Source organism: Agelaius phoeniceus, chromosome 7 (genome assembly GCF_051311805.1).
Source record: "Agelaius phoeniceus isolate bAgePho1 chromosome 7, bAgePho1.hap1, whole genome shotgun sequence".
In the NCBI taxonomy this organism is placed as follows: Eukaryota; Metazoa; Chordata; class Aves; order Passeriformes; family Icteridae; genus Agelaius; species Agelaius phoeniceus.
Genome location: NC_135271.1, coordinates 18052777 through 18073274, shown reverse-complemented (window position 1 = coordinate 18073274; position 20498 = coordinate 18052777). Strand labels below are relative to the sequence as shown.

Here is a 20498-nt window from a genome sequence, read left to right as displayed (position 1 = left end):
CAGCCAGCTGAGCCAACAGTCCGTGCCTTCGTTTTTATTACAACAAGGAGCTCCCCATACATTTAATCCACTCTTGTGCCAAAGGGAAGACTTCCAAAGTTCTTCAGATAATGGGACCAGCCCCACAAGTCTTCCAAGCAGAAGTTCAGGTTCCGTGCCAGACGCTTTATCAGCAGGTAGGTGCCCCCCAGCCCTGCTGCCCCCACAACAAACAGCCCTCGATTAATTACCTGCAAGTGCAAAGAGAAACCCCAACATCGTCACAGGCTGGCCCCTACCCTGCAGCACCCAACAAAGTCATCTCACCTGAGAACATCCCACCACCAAAGCTGAGCAGTGCTGGTGTGCAGGATGCTCCCAAGGCTCATGGCCTGGGAAGGGTGGGCACCACCCCTGACCAACCTTTGTCTGCCATTTCCAGCGCTGAAGGGCCTCGTGGTAGCGAATTCTGGTGAAGGTCACCTGGGAGGGGGGCAGAAGAATGTCACCAGCCCAAAGCCAGGCAGGAGGAGCTCACAGAAGTGGGGACTGGCTTACCATGGTGTACAGTGGGACGATGGTGGAAGGCATGAGGGCGTGCAGGAAGTTGTCTACGCGCTTGCGGAAGATGAACCACGTGGAATTGACGTGCTCGCGCATCTGCAACAGAGCAGCCGTCACCCCCGTGCAACGGGCTTTGCCAGAGCTCCCTGTGCTTTGCCAGCTCTCCCACTGTCCTGGAGGGGATGCAGTGCCTCCTCAGCCCCAGTGACATTCCCAAGGAGCTCTGAGGCTAAAGCCTGCCAGGGTGAGAGCCCAGCAGAGGCCCTGCCTGCTGCGTGCCTCCTGAGAGCTCTGCTGTGGGGCTCACCTACCTCTACATAATTGTACATGGCTAAATCTGAAATTGCGTGGTCATCTGGCACCCTCAGTCTGGAGAACTCAGGGAGGCAGGCAGCTGGGAGAAGAAAGAAACAGTTGACAGGCAGCTCCCTGCAGGGCACCCAGCTGCCCTCAGGCGCAGAGGGATGCTCCTCTGCTCCCTCACGTCCCCAGCCACATCACTTACCGAGGTCATTGTGGAACTGGTCCATTAATTCATCAAAGACCAGACAATCTTCAAAGCCCTGGGAGGAATATTAGGGGGTTAACAGGCATAAACAGGACCCATATATTCAGGAGAAGTGCTCTCATGGATGCTTAGCTGGTGTAGCTGTTTGGTCCCACTGACCACAGCTTCAGACCAGGAGTGTTATTCCAGGTCCCTCTGACAGGGGTCTTGAGAGAAATCAAGGGGCTTGCCCTTCCCAGCTGCCTGGACCCCCCCTCCCATATTGTCCTCTGTCCATGGGAAGGTGGCATCACCACCCTGTCCCCTGTCCTTCCCAGGAGGACATAATGACAGGAGCTCAGCCCTGCCAGTGCCGAGGACATGAGGCTGTGGGACAGGCCAGCCCATGAACTCTACAGAGTTAAACACTAAAACCAGGCATTTGTGGGTGAAAGAAGTGGGTTCCCCACCAAGAGGGACAGGCCAGCCACAAACTTACTGCATTCATGCCCTGTCCATAGAAGGGCACAACAGCATGAGCAGCATCTCCCATCAGCACGCACCGGGAGGAGAGGTTGTAAGAGGAGCACTTCACAGAGATCATGGCCTGGGCTGGCAGCAAAAAGTAATCGTGCTTCAGCTCTTGCCTTCAGGTAAAACAACAGATTTTGGTGTGTGGGACCACGAGAGAGAAGAGCAAGCTGTGCCACAGCCAAGCTGAGGAAGCCAGGCCACAGACACTGTCAGCTCTGGTGTGCAATCCCCAAGCCTGTGCACTAGGCTGTTTGTGCTGGGAAAAATGTGGAAGTCAGCTTCCCCCCTGTGGACCAGACATTTGGTCTGCAGGTTTTAAGTTCTGCACATAATTAAATTAAATCAATAACTTGGTTATTGACATCTTGGTTCTCTTATTGTGAGCAGTGGTAGATGTTGGTCAACATGGGAAGGACATACCAGAAAATATCTGAGTTTCTCGGTTAATATGAAGTCCTGGGATAATTCATTTTAAGAGGAAAGGAAACTGCCTAGCCCAGCTGAGACTGTTGATATCATCCAAGAAAAAGCCCATCCCATAATAGATACCTGTGTTGATGGGTGAAAAGGGGAGATGGGAGCACTTACTCTCCGATGAGGGGAATGGCATCTGGGAAGTAGGTCTGGAAAAACCCCAGCACTTGCTCGCCTGTTGTGAGCTTCTCAAACTCCTCAAAGGGCATGAAGAGCGTGCAGGTGAAGGACTTGTCCTGCCAGCCAGGAAAGAGGGTCAGTCAGAAGCCCAGAGAGCAGAGAGAACACCTGAAGCAGCAGCTCAGTGCCCAGCCTGCCACCTGGCAATCACAGTGAGCCCCTGGCACAGCAAGGGGTGAATGTCTGGCCACCCCTTTCTCATGTTGGGCAGGCACAGGGGAGGCAGAAACAGTGTGTGACCGGGCCTGGCTCACTGTCCTGATGCTCCTGGTATGTAGCTTACAGCATCCAGCTGCAGAGTGCTGCTTTCTGGGGGCCTGGTTGGGCTCAGGTGTGTGGGCAGAGAGAGGTGCCACAGGTACCTACCCAGCACTGCGAGGCAGGACTGGCTCTGAGCACCCTGCCCTGCACCTTCTCAGGCTGTGGTCAGCCTGGCACAGGCTGGGTGTCCCTCCTGGCTCTTCCCTGGGTCTGTGCCAGTATGTGCCCCGGTGGCCAAGAATGCCAGTGGCATCTGGCTTGTGTGAGAAACTGTGGCCAGCAGGAGCAGGGAGGTGATTCTCCCCCTGTACTCAGCACTGGGGAGGCCACACCTCGAGTACTGTGTCCAGTTCTGGACCCCTCAGTTTAGGAAGGACATTGAGGTGCTGGAGCATGTCCAGAGAAGGACAACAGAGCTGGTGAAGGAGCTGGAGCACAAGCCCTGTGAGGAGCAGCTGAGGGAGCTGGGGGTATTTAGCCTGGAGAAAAGGAGGCTCAAGTGGAAACCGCATCACTGTCTACAACATTCTGGAGACCTCATCACTCTCTACAACATTCTGGAGACCTTATCACTCTCTACAACATTCTGGAGACCTTATCACTCTCTACAACACTCTGGAGACCTTATCACTCTCTACAACACTCTGGAGACCTCATCACTCTCTACAACATTCTGGAGACCTCATCACTCTCTACAACATTCTGGAGACCTCATCACTCTCTACAACACTCTGGAGACCTCATCACTCTCTACAAAACTCTGGAGACCTCATCACTCTCTACAACACTGACAGGGGGATGTAGCCAGGTGGGGGTCAGGCTCTGCTCCCATGTAACGAGGGACAAGATGGGAGGACAGAGTGTTAAACTGCACAAGGGGAGGTTTAGAGTGGGCATTAGGAAGAATTTCTTCACCGAAAGGGTGATCAGACATTGGAATGGGCTGCCCAGGGAGCTGGTGGAGTCACTGTCCCTGCAGGTTTTTAAGGAAAGACTGGATGTGGCACTCAGTGCCATGGTCTGGCTGATGAGGTGGTATTAGGTCATGGTTGGACTCTGTGATCTCAGAAGTCTTTTCCAATCTAATTGATTCTGTGTTTTGGTTATCCTGTGACTGCTGACCCTCCCAGTCCCTGCCACCACAGCTGTTCATCCCCAGCAGCCCCATGCTGTGCCCCAGGAGAGCATGGTCTGGGTTAGCACCATGTTGGGCAGTGCAATCATCATGAAGGTGTTCCTCGGCCAGATGTGGAGGTAGTTTGGTTCCATGGCAAACTGCAAGAGAAAGAAAATTTCCTTGTATCCTTGACCTGCCCTGCTCAGCTGCCCCAGCCCAGGCTCTGGCTCCCCTGCACACCAGCACAACAGTTCCCATGGGAAGACACAACAACTACAGGGCCCCTTTCTGGTCCCTGATGCTTCAGGGAGACACAGGGCAAGGGAAAGAGGAAAGAGCAAGAAATACAGGCAAAAATCAGATGCTTTGCAGTTGCTGATGTCCTCATAGACATGTTCCCATCCCTCCAGGACCTCTCAGAGCCAGAGTTAATCCCATCATGCCAGGAAAGGCTCTCTAGGATTTTTGCATGCAGGTACCAACATTGCCACCACTTTTGGAAGAGATCCCTGCCTTATCTTAGGAAAGGTTTAATCCCTTGCCTGAACCCCAGGTGAGAAATAAACTCTTCCAAAGCTGTTGCAGCAGAGCCACAGTGAGAAGGGGGTGAGATATCCAGCCTGTGAAGGTTGTAGCACCCCTGGGACAGGCACACTCACATCTCCATCCTTGGGGGGGATGGTCAGCTCCATGTAGCCGTGAGGAATGTACTCATGGCTGTAGTTGAAGCGTGTTTGCCTCATGAACTGTTTCCTGACTGTTGAGAAGGCTCCATCACACCCCACAATGAGGTCATAGGTCACTTCCAAGGTCTGCTGGTCAGATCTGAAAGCAGGAAAGCACCTTGGATGAATCTGCTCCTTAAGGCCCCTTCCCACCCTGAGCATTCCATGATTCTGTGGTTAATCCTCCTGTAACTCCAGGCCAGCTCAGCACCACTGTGCCCAGAGGATCTGCCTTTTGCTAAATGTATTAATTAAATAAATCAATTTAAATGTATTAACAATCTTCTAGGATGGGGGCAAGATTGGCTCTCACTGTCTGGGAAGCACAGCTTTAGGATGAATAATTATCCTCTAGTTTATCCAAAGCATAACTCTGCCAGGCCTAGTCAGCAATGCACTTTGGGGATAATGCTGCTGTTTTGCAGAGCCTGCAGCACCTGCCAGGAGGATGGGGGACAGGACCAGAACTTCTGTGAAAGACTGTGAAACAAGGTCATGGAACCTCAGAGTGGTTTGGGTTTGCAGGGACCTTAAAGCTCAGCCCATTCCAGCCCCTGCCATGGGCAGAGACACAACACCAGGCTGCTCAGAGCTCCATCCAGCCTGGCCTGGAACGCTCCCAGGGATGGGACATCAGCAGTTATCCACCCTCCCTGATGAGCAATCTGTCCCTGAGCCCAGTGCCATGGATACTGGTACATTTATCCCCTGGACAGGTCAGGAAGTGTGTGCCTGCTGCCAGCCTGGGGCTTAGGGAATTGCTTCAACCTTCCTCATCTCCCTATGAATGCTGCCTTGATGTCTCTGCTTTCCAAAGCTGGCACAAGGTTTTGCCTGCACAGTAGTTTCAAAACTGAGATTGCTCAATTGTTTGAGGTTTTATGAATGATTAAGCAGAAACTTAACTGACCACAGTGCTTGATCCCACGCTTGTCCAGGGATTACCTTTTAATGGTTAATGTCCCCAGCTCTGCATTGCACCCGAGGAGCTTGTGTCCAAAGAACAGTTTTGTGTTGGAGTACTTCTCAGCAGCTGTGAAAAGAAAACACAACTAAATGTAGAGGGGTTTACTGTGACTGCAAAAAATATTTCCAAGAGATCCCTAAATTATAGGGATTTTTGCCATTACAGCAAATGATTTGCATGTTGCATGAGGGCCAGCAGGCAGGGCACACTGGGACTGGTCAACCATGGTATAAACTACTTGAAAAATGCAAGGAACCCTGCAAGGATCTTTTTCTTCCCCACAGTGACATGAGTCATTGACTGCTTTCCACCATCACTGTTCAGGATGGGATGAGGTGCCTGCAGTCAGTGGGGAATTTGCATAAATTTGGTCTGGTCTGATTTGCCATAGAGCTCCAATTTTTATTTGTTTCTGTACAACCAGGGGTTATGGAAAATGCCCCAATCCATGACAAGGCCAAGGAGGTGTCTCTTGCTCAGCTGGGAACCAGCACAGGTTTTCCTCTGCTTGTTCAGGTTTGGACTTTCTGAGATCTGGTTAAGGGAGCTTGGGGCTCAAAGTCTTCTAGTCACAGGGCAAACCCCAAATCCCCAGCAAAAAGTGTATTAGAAGAATTTGCAAACAGAAGTGACAACCTACCTGTCAGCAGCTCTTTGTTTAAGTTTGCTCTGTCCACAGAGAGAATGTACTGCAAGGCAAACCAGCAGAAAGCTTTGCTGAAGGACACTCTGCATGGAAGTGCAGGAAGACAGACAGGAAACCATCCCCTTCCCTCATTTTCTCAGCCTCTCCCACATCCATGAGCCCCACACTGTCCATGACACAGAGACACAAATGCTAACAAAGTCCTCTTGTGCTCTGCAAAGCAGCTCCAGTACCTGGTCCTTCTTCCCATAAGGGATGGAGTATTTTTTCCCTGAAGGTGTGTGTATCCTCCTTGCCCTCATGGGAATGCCCTTGGCCACAATCTGAAACAGAAGGGAACAAAACCCACACTTCTGGCCAAAACTGTGGGATTTTCGTGCAAATTACAAAGCATCATCCCCTCCCCTGAGCACTGAACTCCAGGGAGAATGAGGAAGCTCTTTCCTCACACATTTCCAAATCACCAGGGAAAACTTGAGCAGGGTTGTCATGTCAATTTACTACACTTTATTGAGATTACTTACAAGCTCATGCTCATAAAATCAGAGGGAAATTGTTTTTGGATAGAGGGGACATGAAAAATCCCAGATTGCTGGACAGGGCAGGGGATGAAAGCCAAATGACACCCTGGGACTGGGATGTGTGTTGTCAAAGCCTGGGCTCCATTGCAGGGACCCAGGGAGCAGGAGATCCCACCAGTGCCAGCAGCTGGATGTTAAATGGCAGCCAGTACCCTGCAGAAGAATGCTGGGCTCCCAGCCAAGCGTGCTGGGCAGAGAGCAGTGTGGATGGATTTCAGGGGTCGGCCCAAAGATCAAGGTTTTCTGGGAAAATACAAATCTGGGCGTGCCAGTGGGGAAAACAGCTGCCTTTATTGCATCCTGCTGTATTGCATCAGCTCTTTTGGGAGGCCATCTACTCCTGCCCTGCTTGCCCTCTGCTCCAGGAGGGAGGTAAACACTGGAAGGAGCTTGGTGTCCCAGGGAACAGCAGCACTGCCAGCAGCAGAGCCCAGCTGCAGGGGTGGGCAGGATCCTGCTGGCAGATGTGCTGTGAAGCAGGGGAGAGCGAGACAGAGTAGAAATTCTCCAGAGTAGAAATCCATTTTGATTTAGGTGGAATGTACATCTTTGAGTTAGAAAACATAGCTATGTAACCTGACTGCAAAAGCCTAGGCTCAGAGAAACTGCTCCAGTGAAGGACAGAGATAAGAGAGGAGAGACAGAAAGTGATAAAGAGAGGCAGAGACTGCTGTGGGAGCAGGTCAACGTGACCTAGAAATTCTTTCTGATAAAGTAGAACTAGCGGCAAATGTCACACGAAATTCGTAAAAATGAATATGTATGAACCTATTGTGAAACTGTATGCATGTGTATTTGAGAGGGGGATAAAAAGGGACCTGAAGTTCTCAGAAGTATGCATGCCATGCCTTTTAAGGAGAGTAATCTCCACATTAGGTGCTGTAATAAACATACTGGCTTTACAACTTTCCCAAAGTTGTAGAGTTTTTAGTTATCTCGGCAAAGCAAGAGCCAGAGTGCAGTGGAAGAGGGACAAGAAAGGACAGAGAGCAAGAGAAGGCGGCAGAGTACCTGCTCCTCCATGCCCACGGCTCGCAGGGCTTGGCGTCCCCGGTGGGACAGGGCCAGGTTGATGCTCCTGCCCCGGGCAAAGCTGGACACTCGGATATCTGCAGGGGAGAGCCACGGAGCCACTGACAGCACAGCCTGCTGGGGGGGAACACCTCCCAAACCAACAGCAGCAACAGCAGCAACACCTCCCAAACCAACAGCAGGGGTAGGGGGAGCCCTGCCTGGACACTCCGTGCCACCTCCAGCCTGGAAGGAGCAGCAGCTCCAATCCAGCCAAGCATGAAGAGCCATTCCCCCTCTAAATGGAGCAGGCTGAGCAATGGATGCCTGCCAGGTTCTGCTGGGGCCCACTGATGCTTTTTGGGACATTGGCAGGTCACCTTCTTTGTGGCTGATCAGATGGAAATGTCTGGGCATTGGCTTGTTCCAAGCTGCCTCATTTAGACTTGCTGGGCTGTCTGGCCAGGGCAGGGGGTACAGCCTCTCCATCCCAGCATGTGTATCAGTGTAAGCAAAGGGCCAAAAACTGGAGCAGGGCAGTAGGATCCATCCAGCTCAGAAGGCAGGTAAGAGCAATCAGAGGCTTTTTGAAGCTGTGGAGCTTCTGGCAACGTTAAGCTGTGCAGGAGAACTGCCTGTTCTGAGGTCTATCAGGGCAGGAAGAGTTGCCACAGAGTGTCAGGCATGGCTCCTCCCTCCCTTCACTGCACAGGTTATTTCCATGCTATTATTCCCACCTGCCACCTCTGCCCAGGTCTTTTTTGTCTGCCAGCTGACAGACACTGAAGATGAACACTTTCTCTGCCTTTGAGCCAGTGGCTTGGCTCTAAATCCTAATTTCTCTTTTGTGGTGCCTTGTGGATCTGGAGGCTCCATCTCTTCTTCTGACCCAGCACTGTACTATAATGCTTTCTGCAGAGACCAGGCTTCAAAGGTGAGGATTTGAATCAGTGTTTAAGCCAAGAACATAAAGAGGGCATCATTTCAGCAGCTAAAGAGTGGGTTCCCTCCACACAAGATGAACTTCAAAACAAGTGCTCCTCCCCACCACAGGAGCAAAAGGGGACAGAGAAAAGAATACCCCCAAACTGCCACTCTCAGCTTTCATTATTTTCTTACAGTTTCAGTGAGCTCACACAGTAATGATCAGGCTGACCTTACCTTCCCTGGCTTCATAAACATCAACATGGAAACCTCTTCTAGCAAAGAAACAGGCATTTAATGCACCCACCTGCAAGACAAGGATCAGGAAGGGTGGATGAAGTATCTCAGAGGTCACTGCTGAGATGCACCAAAGGAAAGAAGTGATCAGGGGATGCAGCTCAGCATAGACAGGGAGGCCCTTTGACCAAGAACCTCAGAAGACCTTTTACTGAAGAGTGGTCCTCTGCCAGCCCTGTGTGTTTGCAGAGTCTCCAAGGCAAAAACCACCGCTCAAAACTCTTTTTATAAAGTCATACCAAGCTCAGGCTTGTTTACACACAGCAACTGAATGCAGCAGGGCTCACCTCTTCAGCCGGAGACAGCAGGAGCTGGTGCAGGCAAGCTCCAGCTCCTCTCTGGACTGTGTTTGCCTTCCTCACCAGTATTCAGGGCATAGCAGCCCTGAATTCCCATTCCCTTGGGAACACAGTGAGGGAGAACACTACAAATATGTCCTGTTCGTAATTTAAACTATTTTTAAAATTTAATTTCCATATGAATTGTTGTCAGCACTACAGCCTCTTCTGTCACCACTCATTCTTTTCCAAGAAGCTAATGGCCAAAAAGTCAAGAGAGAGATGGAGGTGCTGCAATGCCCCAAGCTGTCACAGAATCACAGACCCATGGAATGGTTTGGGTTGGAAAGGATGCTAAAGACTATCTTGTCACATGGCAGGGACACCTTCCACCAGACCAGCTTACTCAGAGCCCCATCCAGCCTGGCCTTTAGTGTCACACCTCTCTGCAAGTAGCAGTGGATGAAAACCATTCCCAAACAAAAGTGGGCACAGGAAGGTGTTTCCTCTCAGCCTGACATTTACTGGTGTCAGTTCTTGCCAAGCATTTCACATTAGAGCTTTGGTTGCAGCCAAAATCAGCCAAGGGACAGGGGAACCTGGCAGCCCAAACAAGGACTGGAGTTTGGTGTACCTGGGCACCACTGCTCCAGCCACCCCCAAACCCTTCACCCAAGAAAAGAACAGGAGCCTCCCACTGCAGGAACTCCATCAACCCCTCCTCAACACCCCATCATCTGACAGAGGAATGACTTTAAAGAAAAACATTCACCCCCACATTCAAGCAGTGTTTTCACAGCCCCAGCTCCCCAGCAAACAATCATGCAGCAGCTACAAGGCATTTCCTACCAGACCACCACCAACAACAGCAACTCTTTTCCCTCGTGGGTCCCAGGGCTCCATGCTGGCTCAGCCCCTGGGTCTCAGCTCCCTGCTCTGTCTCCGATCCCTCTGCTTCTCCCCAGCCCCACTGCCCTTGCCAGGGGGGAGGGGAAGGGAAGGAATGTGGGTGGCTGAGTCATGCCTGGGCTCCTCTCCCCCCAATTCACATTAAAGTTTAACTCCCAGCCCAGGGACTGCCAGGGAGTCAGCCTGGCTGAGCCTGGGGTGTTGAGATGGCAGCGTGGTGCTATTCAGTCAGGCTCCTTTGGAAATTGCAGAACTGCAGTCTCCAAGGAACACACACAGAGCAGGAGGAGAACTTCCATTGGCCAGGCTTTTGCTGGTTCTTCACTGGGATACAACTGCAGAAGCAGTGGTGGGACAATGTGGAGTGACTTCTGGAACCTCTCCTGAGGGTGGGATGTGGGCCACACTGCTTTCCCAGGAACCTCATCCCATCTTTGAGGACATCTCTCATCCAAGGAGGCTGTGTGTGTGTGGCTCAGGGTTTTGGGGTGTGATGCTTAGGAGAGGGTCCATGCCTGCTCTGCAGAAGCTTTCCAGGGCTGTGAGGAGCCATCTCTGCAGGCATCATTTCACATGGAAATGCTCTGCTGAGCCAGTGCTGCCCACAGGAAACATTGCAAAGGGAGGAGCCAATTAGAGCCAAGTACAATGATTAAACAGCAGACAGTGAATCTGCAGATATTTGTATCACCAAGTAGAATTTATGGCTAAACCTGCCAGGCCCCAGCAGATTTGGCTCATAGAATCATTAAGGTAGAAAAAGTAGAGAAAGCCCTCTAAGAACATCACCCCTGTGACCCTAAATGCCACATCTATGTGGCTAGCAAAGACCTACAGGGATGGGGCAGGACTCAAATGCTTCCCTGGACAGCCTCTTCCAATGCCTGACAATGCCTTCAGTCAAGAATTTCTTCCTAATATTCAATCCAAACTCCCATGGCACAACTTGAGGCCATTCCCTCTTTCAGGTAGAGAAGTTGAGAAGTTGTAGAGAGCAGTAAGAATCTCAAAGACAACAGAGCAGAGAGGGCAAAGAGCAAGGTAGGTTTTACATAGTAAATAAATTATTCTTTTTTTTTTTTTTTTTTGGAACACAGACGGCTTCCAGCAGTGATAGTTACTATCTTTTCTTCATTCCAAACAAAATTTAGGTCCCTGGGTTCTTTTAATCAGACTCACTCACAAACTGCAGCAGGCAAAGCCAGTGTACAGATGTTCTCCACTCTAAAAACAGAAGGTGGGAAGATTTTGAGAAAGTGCTATAAAATCATCATTCATCTTTCTATATTAAGCAAAACCAGGCTTCTGAGAGCATGAAAAAGTGTTGCCTGATAAAAACTCCATGTGAGCCTTTCAAGAAGTCGTAAATAAAACTAAAAAGAACAGGATAACATGGGCATGGATTAAAGCCTGTCCTCTGGGGAAAAGTAAAGGAGGGAAAAGTGCTCAAGAAAAAGACAAGGCTGAGGAAGAACAGCAAGATTTTATTGGTTTTAGAAAGGCTCTGGTCCACTTGCAGAGGATCCTGGACTGTCAGTATGTGGGCCACCTGCAATGAGAAAAATGGGGTTATTGTGTTTAGTAACAGCCAGTAGTGCTGCAACTGCAAAACACACAGTGTTTGGTCTCACACCTTGTGGTGGCAGGCAGCTGAAGAAGAGGAAGAACAAAGGTTAAAGGCCATGACAAGACCTACTGATTTCTGCATTGAATTGCACTGATCCTGACAGGAGCCAGGGGTTCTTTACTGGTTCAGATTACAAACCCGTGGCAAGGGGAAATAGGTAGAAGTGCTCATCCCTTGTAATCCCATTAGGGAAATAATCTGTTCAGGAATTCAAATCCTCTGCTAAAGAGGGCTGTGCAGACACCCCTGCCAGCAGGTCACCCGTGCCCAAGGCTGCAGCTGCCTCCTTCCTGTTCTCCTGTTCACTAAGGCCCTGAAAGAGCCATGGACAGAAATAAAAGTGGAGTTCTCAGCGTGTCCCCATATCACCCCCCTTTCCAGGCTCTAGCAAGGGGCATTTCTTTATCAGCCTTGGCATGTAAGAACTTCCTAGCACCTAGGAAGCCAAGCAGGAGAGGCTCAGAGGAAGGCACAAAGCAAGGGAGCCCCTGGAGGAGCTGCCTGTGCACAGGGCTCAAGGGCTCTATGGACTGGGGAGCATCCTGGGGAGGAGCTCAGCCATTTCTGCACTTGACACCCACCCCCTCCAGCTGCAAGCACAAACTTATGGCAAAGGCTCAGCATTATTTCTGGTACTCCCCTCCCTTTGTATCATTTCTCTCAGCTGGTGGTTTGGCTTTTTTATTTTCCCAGGAATTTCTGATTAGCAAATGTCCCAGCAGTGCTTAAAGAACATAAACCCTGCTGGGACCCTTAGCACTTCCCCACGCCTGCCTTATCTGGCAGGTGACTGCTGGGTTCACAGGGACACCCAAAAGACAGGGTGGGAGACCCAAAATGCAGGGTGGGAAACCCAAAAGGAAGGGTGGAAGATCCAAAAGGCAGAGTGGGAGATCCAAAAAGCAGGGTGGGAGATCCAAAAGGCAGGGTGGGAGACACAAAAGGCAGAGTGGGAGACCCAAAAGGCAGGGTGGGAGATCCAAAAGGCAGGGTGGAAGATCCAAAAGGCAGGGTGGGAGACACAAAAGGCAGGGTGGGAGACCCAAAAGGCAGGGTGGGACACCCAAAAGGCAGGGTGGGAGACACAAAAGGCAAGGTGGGACACCCAAAAGGCAAGGTGGGAGACCCAAAAGGCAGGGTGGGAGACACAAAAGGCAGGGTGGGAGACACAAAAGGCAGGATGGGTGAGCCAAAAGGCAGGGTGGGAGCCCCTGCAGAGCACAGCAATGCAGCATGGCAGGGTGGGGGATCCCTGTGACCCTGCCCCTTGTCAGATGCCCACATTTATCCCACAATGTGCCTTGCCACCCCACCTGGGCAGGGAGAAAGGGCTGCAGGAGCAGGTCACAGCTGCCTGCTGACTTACAGGGGCTGGGCAGAGGTGCTGCTCCAGGGCTGTTCTGTGCTGGGGGGCACAGGGAACACCCCTGTGGGAGGGTAATGGTGGTGGTGGTGCACCACAGGTACCTTGGGCCTCTCTGCCTTCACTGCCAGGGGGGCAGCAAGCTGCAGGTCCTTGTTGGAGAGAGACAAAGGGTGCCTTTGGAATGGAGAAAAGTGCATTGGCAATATCCATAGGGGCCATACTAATTTGCTGGTTTGGATTTAAGTTTGTATTGGAGTTTTGTCGCCCTGATTTTTTAAGATTTTTCTAAGCCTTCTGATGTTTGCATTCTTGTAATAAACTTTCTCACACACTTTCTTTAAATAACTTACTGTTTTGCATTCTTTTATGGAGGAGGAGAAATTTGATAGGCTGTTAGTTTGTTCGGTGTCATTGGAGAAGTGGCACTTTCACCCTCCAATCCACTGTCATTTTTAGAAATCTATAAATGTTGAAGCCAGAAAATAAACTTCCCTTTTTTCCCCTTGAAAACAGCAGTGTTTCATGGTGTGTTGTTCCTTGTCCTATAGTGACAGAGTTTTAGTATGTTTGGTACAGCAGTGCTTAGTGGTGGAGTTATTTTATTCAATGCACTGTAGTCTACAGTTAATTTTTATTATTTTAGATTTTTAAATGTTCTTATTATTTAGATTTATGCACAGGTTAAATGGGGCTGTTGAAGGATGGGTAGGTTTTGCTGACTATTTTTTGGGTTTTTACCTCATGGATTATTTTGTGGATGGGGATTACAGCATCTTGATTTGTTTGGTATTGTTGGCGGTGCATTGTTGAGGTGGCAATCAGCATTTGTTGTTTTTTTATTTTTAGGAGTTTTATTGTAGATGAGTTTTTTGATAGTTTGGGTAAGGTGTTTAATTGCTTGACACTTTTTGTTTTTATAGTTATATAAATATTATATATTATATTATATATAATTATATATTATTATATATATTATTATATATATTATTATATATTATTATATATATTATTATATATATAATTATATATATATATAACCATTATATATAACTATATATAACCATATATATAGTTATTTAAAATGTTCATTTGAGTTTTTTGGGCAGAAACCTGTGCCCCTCATGGAGGAGGCAGGGGGTTCCCTAGCTGAGGGGGCAGGCTTCCACTCAGCCACCCCTTGGGAAAGGAAGATTTTTGGGATATGTCTGGAAAAGAGTCTGCAGGTTCCACTACAGAAGGCCCAAGAACACTTGGTGACTTCAGATTTCACCTGATCCTCAGACCCCACTCCCTCCAGTTTATCCCATTAGTCCATGCCAGGGAAATGCAGCAGGGCAGGACGGCCTGGAGAGGCAGGTGGGCATCAGGGCATGCTCTTCCTCTGCCATCCTTCCTGAGGTGCAGTGTCCTCCACAGTGCTCTGGCTCTCCCAGCTCTCTCTCAGGGGGATGAGAGAGAGCTGGGTGTTGCTGGGTGTTGTTTGTTACCTGCTGGGGGAGAGGAGCCGTTGCCCCCCCAAGCTGTGTGAGCAGTGCTGGTGGCAGAGCCTTCAGCATCATGGTCTGCATCATGATCTGGTGCATCTGAGCATTCTGCATCAGCATCATCTCCACCATATCTGGGAAGAGAAGAAAAGAATAAGAGCTTTCTCTGCAGCTGGCAAGCAGCAGAGGCAAAATGGTAAGGAGTGTCCTCCAGCACACAGAGTGGGCACTGCCACAGAGGCAAAGCAGCTGAAAAGGGGCACATTGTCCTGAGGTATGTGTGTATCCTATTTACCATCTTTTAGGAGTAGGGCAGTTCTCTTCTGTTCATGGGGCAGTTTTCTTTATCTCTTCCACAGCCCATCCTCCCTCCAGAGAGATATCATCTATTAAAGAGGCCACTGAGTGTCCCTGCATGGCTGATAAAAATTACATCATCCCACTGTGAGATGCTCCACCCAGAAAGAAGAGCCAAACGTTCCTACCCAAATATAATCTGAGACTTAAAACATCAGAGACACCCTTTTCTCACTAAATTCCCAAAAGAACAACTATCTTCTCCACTAAATGCCCAGAAAAATACCAAACCCATCTACACCACCACCAGACCTTCAAAAAAAAACCCTACACCCTTCTACAAAATCACTGCTTTGACAAAACCACATCTGTCACTCCAAGAAAACTACAGCCAACATTTAATCAAAACTGCTACCAACACCCTTACCAACAGTGTCAAGTTGTATTCTAACTCTGTCAGTAGTTTATTTTTTAGTCTTTTTGTACTATTTTTTAAATTTTCCTAGTAAAAAACCTGTTATTCCTATTCCCATATCTTTACCTGAAACCCCCTTAATTTAAAAATTACAATAATTCAGAGAGAGTTTACATTTTCCATTTCAAAGAAGGCTCCTGCCTTCCTTGTCAGACCCCTGTCTTTTCAAACCAAGACACACATGAAGAATATTGGCATTATTTCCCCAGACAGTAAAAAGTTAATGTCTGTGAGTGGGGTTGTTCATCCCATGTTTCCTGTTTCCCCTCCCTCCTACAGGAAAGCTGCTGCTGAGTCTCTTGTCTTGCCCTGCATGGCAGGATGGAGAAGGGCTGAGCTGCAGCTTTCCCTCACTCCAGCAAGGACAGGCTCGTCCTGAGGTTTCCTCACATTTATGTGATATTGCAGTGCCACCTTGAGTGAGAGCCCACTGGCTCATAGAATAGAAAAGGTTGGGAAAGACCCTGAACATCATCAAGCCCAAGCCTCAATCTGTCATTTCATGCACATCAAATCTCCTTACAGCATCTCTGGGATCCAAAGGACTTGGGCAGTGTAACTAATTCACTTGGGGAGGAGTGAAGAGGGAGAGGGGAGAAAAAAAGAAGGGAAAAAAATAATGAAGGCAACTCTCATTTTCCTTTTTACTGATCATATAAAAAGTAGTTTACATGTAGCAGCTTCAGAGAAGCCATGAGTGGATTTGGACTATTTTGGTTATGGAAATAAACTCTGATACAAAAATCCAGACACTTGGATAAAGTATGAGCTGGGAAATACTGCAGTTCCATGACTGAGGATTCCTGGGTGGGATGAACCTTTGGCTGAAGGCTGAGCCAGGGAAATTGTCCCAGGTTTTATTTCATGTATCATTTCACAGTAGCACCCACCTATGTTTAGAAACAAACTCTTTTATTGTTTATATTTAGAACAACTTTCAGATGTTCTGTCTTGTTTCCAAACACAGGGTGCAAACAAAAGCCTGAGGAGATTGAACAGCAGGTTAGGAAGGAACAAAAGAATAAAACCAGATTTTAGAAGCCTGTTTGCCAATTCCAGAATCACCCATGTGCATGACTTTGACTTTGTTCATATTACTCAGTGCCACAAGTTGAGCAGTTCTGCTTCCCCAATCTTCCTTTGAGTTTGTAGTTCCTTTTTCTTTAGTTTTAGTGATAAGAATTTCACAACTGAATGCCTTTCACAACCGCTACCCACCCCATTTACGAAGCACAACTTCCCAAGCTCCACCAGCTCATTAAACAGCACATCCCTAACGAGCTTGGACCCCATCCCATGTCCCCTTCCAGCTGCCATGTCCCCTGCCCTGCCCTGCCAGGCCTGGTGGCAGGAGCTGGCTGCTGTGTGCAGGGTTTCTTACCTTCCTTGATGCTCCCAGAGCGGGGGGCTGCAAAGGGCTGGGCTGGGGGAATCTGTGTGATCACAGGGGAGGGATGAGGCAACTGCTGGATGATGGTGGCAGGCTGAGCTGGCATCTGGAACAGGAAGGAAAAATGGACCAGTCAGGCTTGGTTTTGGCCAGCTCTCCCAGCTATGGGATCAGCTGTCATCTGCCTAGGCTTCAGGAGAACTCTGGGATCCTCATGGAGAAGCTGTTGAGGCTGTGGGCTGCCTGAACAGGCAGTGATGTGCAATAGCAAGTGGCTGAATGGCCAGGCTGGAGTGTGGGCAGCCCTGCCACTCCTTTTGCCATCTTGCTCCAGGAGTAAACCACTCCCATTGTTAATTTTGGGCCTTATTTGCAAGATGGCAAATAAGGCTTCCCCTTATTTCCCCTTAGGTTTCACTGCAGGCAGCAAGGGTCCCATCAAAGAGCAAGAGGCATGTCTTCCCTTTTTGTGGGATGAGCAATCCCATACAGCTCCCCAGTTGTCAGCTCAGACTGGCACAGTGCTGCTGGTGTTTTCTAGGAGCCAATCCTTACTGTCTGCTGGATAATCCTTGGTGGCTCCACTGGGGAAGCTGGAAAAGGGATCTGGTAGATTTGTGGGAGGGCAGCTCTGTGGTCAGGGCAGTGTCCTCCATCTGGTGCAGGTGGCTGTGAAAGCTCTTCCAGAAGGTGCTGCTCCTGCAAAGTCAAGTATTTTTTTATTTTCTTAAAGAAAACCTGGACACAGCAAGGCAGACAGTGTGGTTATGCTCCCTGGACTAAATGGGATCAGCCCCTGGGAGCCTGCAGCAAGGGCACTGCCAGACAGTTCTCCTTCCCACAGATCTTGAAACACAAGCAAAAAGGATTGGGGGTAAAAAATGCACAGAACAAGCTGCCAAAAGTCTGGGAAAACATTTCAATAATAGTTGGTATCCTCCACAAACTAGGAATAAATAACAATTATGATTGTCTCTACTGCGGCATCGCTAAAAATCCCTTCTTTGCATTTTGGCACAGCAAGTTTATGATGCAGCAGCTTCAGGAGAAGCAGAATCACCCCACTTTAGTGCCTGAAGCAGGTGCAAGCTCCCTCAGCTGCAGTGAGAGAAGCCAAGCTGCTCTCCAGGCTCTTTTCCCTGATTAGCTGGCCCAGCCTTTATATTCCAAAGCAGCAGAGCACTAAACCCTGCCCAGCCCCAGAATTAAAGGCCAGGAAAGCACTGAACCCACAGCAGCAGTGGATGTGCAGGGAACTGGCCCATGTCTGCTCTTACCCTGAGCTCCTGCAGCAGACCTTTCCTTTGCCTCAGGGCACTTTGGAGCAGGTCCTGAGGTCTGTTCCCTGGAAGAGGAAGAGTTTCCATTATCTCCCCAAAGGATCACAAAGACAGAGCTATTACAGCACCTGTGTTATGATATCACTGTGGAAAATGTGGTATTGGATAGCTGGATGTTGCATATGGGTAAAACCTTACAAAATAAGGGTCTTGTTACCTTTTTAAAATCATGGCTCAGGCCTCCTACTTTGGCCAAGCAGAAAAGGACTGTGGGAAAGTGACTCAGCTGAATTAGGGGTAGAAAAAGAAGTTCTAGAACCATGATGTGCTCACACTGTGGTGTATGGTGGTTGCTTGCATTATGTCTGTTATAATTTCAAACTGTGTAAAGTAAAGGCCTAACTGCTCAAAAAGACCTGGTTTTTGCCATAAAGGGACTCTCTGCACCTGCCTGGGGACTCAGTGTCTCTCTGCTTCAGCAGCTTGAGTTCTTCCACAAAAGGCTTGGGCTGCTTTTCTTGTCAAATACATGTGTGGATAATGACTTTATGCCATGTGCAGCCACAGCTGCTCAGCAGCTCTACAAAGGCAAAACTCCCCTGAAAATAAACTCTTAAGATTGCTCTCCAAAGCCCCCTTTTAACCTCCTGGTTTAGGAATCCATTTCTGGCTCAAAATTTCTAGATGTGCCCTGTGCATGCAGAGGATGCCTGTGTGTAGTAACAGCTCCATCAAGCTCTGGTTTGAATGTCAGCTTTTCTGTTTCCATTTTGTTCTGCATCAACTTCTTTTTCAGTTCATCCCACACATTATTTTGAAATGAAGATAAGCAAGAATGTTTTCATATACTTTGGAGCCATGCCTGGCATCTGCTCAGGAAAGCACCATTTTGTATTCTGAAACTGTAAATTGTTCTAGGGGATTTTTAAAAATGTTTGGCCACAGCATTAGAAAATTCCAACTATCTGTGCATCAGATCAATGAATAGGAGCCCACAGTACAGTCTAGAAATATCACAGAGCTTCCACTGGTGGCCTTGAATCCATAGACAATATAAACAGTGCATGTGCCATGCAAAGAAATATTCCTCCTGCCTTTTTAGAATCACCAAAGCCAAGCAAAGAGCTGGACTACAACAGGGTGTACTCCTAGGTGTAAGAGCTAGGACAAACTGGATCAGCATCAGTTTGCTCCAGCTGAGAGACTGCACAGGATAAGATGAACCTTTCCTGGGCAGGAAGGCATCTTATGTCAGTGCTCAGCTGGTTGTTCACTTCCCTTGGTCAGGAAAAAAAAAACAGGTGAAGAAATTCAAAAGATGAAAAGCAGTTAGCTCACAGATGAAGGGAAGAGAGGGGATCATCTCCTCAGGAACTCATGCCTGAGAACATAAGCGAGGCCTTTCCAAAATATGCCTAAAATTAGAACAAATGCTTCTCTTACTTGCAGCTGGGAGAGACAAATCCATCTTCTCTAGGTTCTCCTGTTCATTTTCTAGTCTCTGTTGGCAGAACCATAACCAGGACTGGTTATAAGTCAGGCAGAAGAGCTCACAAGGATTCCCAAGCCTATGGCAGGAGTTTGGGATGGAGGAAATAGAGCAGAGGTGGAGAAAAATGGTGGTTCTTAAAGAAGTATGAAATGTTTCATTACAAATCTAGTTACAGTAAAGAATAGTGGTGCTTCCAACTGTCCAAGCTATTCCAGACCTTAAAACTGATAGCATGGTAAATCAGGAGACAGAATTTATTTTGTAGGGCAGAGAGCTGCATCATAGGAAGGACTTGATAATGTTGAGTTTGGGCTTGCCTGATAGTCCAAGATCTGGACTCTTGATTCAGCAAAGGTCAGACCAGGCAACACATCTTATGTGAAAGCAGACATGAAATTGCCTTAAAACAATCTGAGATTCTCTTTACCCAAGGTTTACTCCTAAACTTTGCCTGTCCCAGCTCAAACTGGCTTTGAGCTAACTGGTGACATCTCCCATGAAATCAAAGTCAATTTAATTTACTGTAGGCCCACATAAACTTGTTGAATGTTATTCAAGAAAGTGAGTGAGTAGTGCCACTCCTCAGTGTATATCAGTAGAGTTATACTATAACATAATAAATTTATGTTAAAATACAGTGTTGATGCTTCAACATGCAAGAGCAAAATTCAGTGTCAATGCTTAAACATGCAAGAGCAAAAAGCAGAGCAAAGGTGACCCCTGCAGAATGATTCCCTTACCTTTTCTAGGAGTTTGAGTTTCAGTCGTGTCAGCTGATCCACCACTGAAGGATCTGCCATCATCTCTGCAAGAGCAGGCAGGCAAAAGCAGGTTAAAATGCTAAACAGAGGCAGATAGGTTTTCAGTGCTCATTTTTTTCCCTCCACAATCTTCACAGAATAATTCCATTATTAAAAAAAAAAAAATAACACAAGATGAGCAGAAATTGAGAGAAGCAGATAAAAGCTTCAGTTTCACTCCCAGGTCAGAATGAGTACAGGCATTCACAAAATCACAGACACAGCTTTTCCTGCCATTTCTCTCAACATACTTCTGTGCTGCAGCTTGTGATGCTCACAGGAAGGCAACTGAGACTGAATATTTATTTGTCTGTTCCTACTGGTTGCTATCCTTCCCCTGGCAGCATCACCAA

General features: G+C 48.3%; 2 protein-coding genes across 5 annotated transcripts; both read right to left on the bottom strand.

Annotated features, from left to right (window-relative positions):
- Positions 1-62: 62 nt before the first annotated feature.
- On the bottom strand, positions 63-9928 carry KMO (kynurenine 3-monooxygenase). Its single transcript, XM_054636016.2, has 15 exons — positions 9875-9928; positions 8688-8757; positions 7527-7624; positions 6168-6257; positions 5929-5977; positions 5267-5354; positions 4256-4421; positions 3683-3754; positions 2153-2274; positions 1530-1677; positions 1049-1106; positions 855-937; positions 538-639; positions 403-462; positions 63-230 (listed from the first exon to the last, which is right to left on the bottom strand). Exons 1-15 carry the CDS (start codon positions 9926-9928, stop codon positions 63-65), a joined length of 1428 nt encoding a protein of 475 aa, XP_054491991.2.
- A 1470-nt stretch (positions 9929-11398) lies between these two features.
- On the bottom strand, positions 11399-20494 carry C7H21orf58 (chromosome 7 C21orf58 homolog). Of its 4 annotated transcripts, none has more exons than XM_077181118.1 (10): positions 20397-20494; positions 20086-20150; positions 19297-19354; positions 17851-17918; positions 17129-17272; positions 16565-16679; positions 14415-14545; positions 12928-13076; positions 11568-11584; positions 11399-11483 (listed from the first exon to the last, which is right to left on the bottom strand). In XM_077181118.1, exons 2-10 carry the CDS (start codon positions 20146-20148, stop codon positions 11428-11430), a joined length of 801 nt encoding a protein of 266 aa, XP_077037233.1. In that variant the 5' UTR covers positions 20149-20150; positions 20397-20494; the 3' UTR covers positions 11399-11427. The 4 variants fall into 4 exon arrangements, with proteins under 4 accessions (XP_077037233.1, XP_077037234.1, XP_054492712.2 ...); XM_077181119.1 differs by having other exon boundaries at positions 19297-19421; positions 20397-20426; XM_054636737.2 differs by lacking the exon at positions 11568-11584.
- Between the last annotated feature and the right edge of the window lie 4 nt (positions 20495-20498).